Source organism: Panicum hallii, chromosome 3, assembly GCF_002211085.1.
Source record: "Panicum hallii strain FIL2 chromosome 3, PHallii_v3.1, whole genome shotgun sequence".
Lineage (NCBI taxonomy): Eukaryota > Viridiplantae > Streptophyta > Magnoliopsida > Poales > Poaceae > Panicum > Panicum hallii.
This window is the reverse complement of record NC_038044.1, coordinates 47,394,523-47,399,102: the sequence shown is the minus strand read 5'-3', so window position 1 is coordinate 47,399,102 and position 4,580 is coordinate 47,394,523. Positions and strand designations below refer to the sequence as shown.

The window sequence follows — 4,580 nt, the reverse complement described above, 5'->3', positions numbered from 1 at the left end:
GTTGGTTTTGCCCAACGGGAAAAATTTTGTGAGGAACACCGTGAAAAATTTGTTCCACATGCTGACGGCTTCCTTGTCCTTGTAGAACCATTGTTTCGCCTTCCCCAGGAGGGAGAAGGGAAACAATCGGAGCCTGATGACATTAGCTGTGACTCGTATGACTACAGTTTTTCACAGCTCAAGGAAGTTCTAGAAATGGGCGTTGGCATCCTCGTTTGGCTTGCCATAGAATGGGCTAGCCTGCACCATGTTAATGAGACTGAATTTCAGCTCAAAATTCATGTCCACGACAGCAACATTGGGCCAAGTGGCCACGTCGGTGGTGGAGGGGACATAAAAGTCAATAAGAGTCTTCTCGGCCATAGGCTCAGGCGCGGATGGTGCTTGAACGACTGGTTCGGTTGCCGAGAGAATGACTTGTGGAGGGGCGACGTGAGGTTGGACCCTTCTCACAAGTGATTTTGGGTTTTCAACGAAGTTTTTCGAGAGGTCGAAACCAGTCATACACTACCCTTTTTTCATCCATTAGGAGAAAACAAAAGCAGCATTAGCCTGTAAGCAGTACCTATTTCTTAATCACATAGCCAAGATTATGTATTTGTAAATCTTTTAAACCAATCCCATCGCAGCAACAGCGCCAGAAATGCTTGTTGGCATTTCTTAGCATCACTACCAGGATTGTTTTTCCTTGCAATGACACCAAGAAACGCATGTGGTACATCTTAACATTTATGGAATAAATCCGCAAGCGCACGGATATACCGTTGTAGCATTTCACCGGAGAGTATTCGGGTATCGTTATTTATATTTTCCCAAAGGATGGCATGGTGCAAAAGATTTTACTAGGTACATAATCATGACAATATGAAAACGCTATAGTCTACATTTTATAAGGGGTAAATTATAATAAATGATAATCGGGGTAATGCGACACACACAAGCCAATATCAAGATAAAGAATAACGAATAAACCTAAGGTTAGTGGGAGCATAGGCATAAAAATAAGGTCCTGATGAAATTATCTAAGCTAGCAAGAGTTAGACAAAACACATGGTTAGGACTAGACTTAAGCCTCCAGCATAAGGGGAGACTACATAGCACTGGTCTGCCAGCAAGCCGAGATAGCTCTTTAGACTCCTACACCATACCCGAACGTGGGGGAGTACATAAACCATGCCAGAACGTGGTTTGTCACAAACTGCCGCCTACCCCTACAACATTGTGGAGTATGGTCATGTTTGATGGATTCCGTCATACTCGAGCACCACGCTTGTGTATGCGGAACCTACTCTAGTCCCCCGGGTCTCTCACCCTTTGGATGGACAAGTAATGAACTAGAGCAAGCCCAAAGGGTACACCAAACCGTTGCTTTAGCATGGATTTCTAGTCTAAACATATAAATTGCATAACTTAAGGAAGCACACAACATGGTATGACATACTACCAAGATAGCAAGGCAACCATGAAGATACACTAATATTATAGATAAATTCCTGACAAGTCAAATACAGAGCCATACCGGAGGTCGAAGGTTGCTCAACGACCCTGAGGATGACTTGGATTCACTAAGAGAAGAACTAGCCTAGCTCCGCTAGCCTAAGGACTACAAGTTACATGTAGAGAGAGGGAGAGAGGCTTCAAATGTGGTGTATGTTGAGAATGAGGGGGAGGTCTCCTTTTATAGTTTGAGAGGTCTGTTCCTGCCATCTCCTTGTATGGAAACTTTGGCCACCACCTTCAAGAAGATAAGGACGATCTTCTTGGGCTCTTCGGCACCACCTTCCTCTGGCTGGCTGGCATGTGGGCCCTGATGATGATCCTTGATTCGTGCCCTGGTAAGGTGGTTTGCTCTGTCAGGTGGGTTCTCTTTGGAAGTGTAATGCAGATGTGATCTTCTATGTGTTTTGCCTGCGTTGCGTGTACATTTCTCTCTTGTTGCGGACTTGTGTTCCTGGAATCAAGTACTTGCCAATACATGTGGAACTCGGTTATTGAAATAAAATATGCAAGTTAGGCACATAGTTTTCCTTTATTTACGAGTATAATTGACGGTCAGATTTTGCATTTAATGGATTTTCAACACTCACACGAGGAATGATTGTTGACACGGTGTCTTGCCATAAATACTCCAGCTCAGCCCGTAACTCGTTTATGCTATCTGAAAAAATATATGTGCAAAGTTGTGGTTTTATTAATACCTATTTACCATAACTATCCGTTTCTATCTGTATTTGGTGCATTGAATACTACTTGTGTCCAAATTTGAACTAAGAAGTGGTCACCTCTATCAACTATTTGATATAGCAAGATGGTGATGTCTTGGTATATAGCATTGTGATCTAAAAAATTTAGGAGAGAAGGAATAATAGATGATGCAGTCATGTGTAACGCTGATGTTATCTAACAAAGAAACATGGAAGTCTATGTTTGACCCGAACCACTCCATTGCACTCTAAACTAGATCTCGTTTTGAGATATTTCGGACCGTTTTATTACAACACTACTAAAGTCGGTGCCCATCCATAGAAAGCTGCAGGAAGTGTTTGAAAAAGAGGAAACAACACGCACCATCTGATGTTAGGAACAAAAACAGGACATATGGTACAAACACAAAGGAGAAAGCTATACCTTACCAGCTGCATCAGTGAATTTGTAGACCCCATGCTTGAAAAATGGTGCATGCGTTGTAACATTTTTTAGCATAGATGTAATGGGGATTTAGATACTAGAGATTGGAGAACAAATAAAGGAGATTATTTGGTTCTAGTGGTATACATTGAACTACTCATCTGGGTAAAAAATTTAAAAACTTATATTCATGCCAAATATACTCCATGTAATATAAACATCAGGCATTAGGAAAACATTAAAAATATGTTTATATATATAAGATATACCCTTTTCTCCTAAATTTATGTTCCAAAAAATACTACACAGGGTTCCAAAAAAAATATTCGACAGAATATGATTGATGAAAAAAAGCATAGTTGATACATCGGTCTATGCCATCTGGAAAAAACAGTTATAATAACATCATTCAAAAAACTTATTTGCATCTATTTTTACGTAAAAAATAACATATAGACTGAAAAAAAACTAGCTGCTACCCACGCTATTTGCGTGGGGAACTGATGAGAATTTTCTGTGGTTCTTCATACATCACAAATGGATTTCAGCAAGAACCATCCGTGGTATGTCCACTTATATGGTTTTAAATAAAAAATATCTGTAATTCTGTGCTACTGTCAGACTCCAATACAATAATTTACAAATGTACTAGTAGCAATTTGCTGAGAAAGTATAAATTATAATTTTAAACGATATCGAGGTCAGCTATTTCTAGCAACTCCACAAATTTATGTGTTATAAATGTTAGCACATCCGACAAGCGTGGAGAACCTAGATAACTAAGCGAAAAGCAATGGACATTATCAGCTCCAAAGCAAGAGGCCAACCGCCGTTTGCGAAGGCCGAAGAGGCCTGCTATAAGAACCCATCCCACCTCGTCTATTTCACCACCCTGTCCTCGACTCCCAGCGCTGCTCCACAAATAGATATCCGAGCAATTATCTAGCAGAATAAACCATGGGGCCAGCCCGCGCACGGCTCGTCCTCTTCGCCGCCGTGGCATTGCTGTTTACCGGCCTCCCCCCGCAGGCGTTAGGGAAGGCAGGTGGTGGTGGTGCCGTCAACCCGCAGGTCGCCGGCATCTGCTCTAAAACCCCGTTCCCGGAAGTGTGCAAGTCCACAGCCGGGCGGCATGCGACCAAATATCCGGTCATCGACAACCTGGCCGTGCTTAACATGCAGGTAGACGCGTTCTCCAAGCGCACTGCGCAGGCCCGGAAGCACGTCACCAAGTCGTCCCGCACTATCCCACCGGCGCAGGCGCAGGCCCTTACATTCTGCGACACCATGTACATGAACACCCAGGACACCATCGGTGCAGCGCAGCGGGCAATCACGTTCAAGGACACGGGCACCGCGAAGATCATGCTGCAGCTCGCCGTCCAGGATTTCGATTCGTGCGACCGGCCGTTCACTCAGGCCGGTGTCCCCAACCCCATGGGGAAGTTCGATAAGGAGCTAAACCAGATGGCCAATAACTGCATGACGCTTGCAAACATGATCTGAGCCGGAGGCAGTTAGGCATGCTGGCACCCCCAGCGTGAGATATATATGGCACCGCATGCAAAGACAAGCATGGGCGTGGAGGACTCGAGATTATCAGTTTATTTCCTAATCCATTTGATTAATTCATTGTGCGTTTTATTGACTAACTCTATATATTTGTCCATTACCATGTTCCGACCTGCATTTCTTCAGTAGGTCATGAAATGAGGAAGAGGGCCCCTTTCCATTTGCTTGACATCGAGCATTTCATTATTTGCTTCCTTTCGTTGTTTATTAATTTCTTAGTGGCATGAATTCCTATAACTACAGAATACAACGTGCCATAAGACATGTATAGTCATCTAATTAAAACCCTCAATGTAAGGCCAAATTTGTAGATGCACTATTGCAGAAAACGTTTGTAGGGGCGAGTAAAACAACATTTGTAGGGGCGGACGCGATATCCG

The 4,580-nt window shown here is 43.2% G+C and overlaps 1 protein-coding gene across 1 annotated transcript; it reads left to right on the top strand.

Moving 5' to 3' along the window:
- The first annotated feature begins 3,579 nt into the window (after window positions 1–3,579).
- On the top strand, window positions 3,580–4,137 carry LOC112888165. Its single transcript, XM_025954528.1, has one exon. The coding sequence runs from the start codon at window positions 3,586–3,588 to the stop codon at window positions 4,132–4,134; it is 549 nt and encodes a 182-aa protein (XP_025810313.1). The 5' UTR covers window positions 3,580–3,585; the 3' UTR covers window positions 4,135–4,137.
- Window positions 4,138–4,580: the final 443 nt, after the last annotated feature.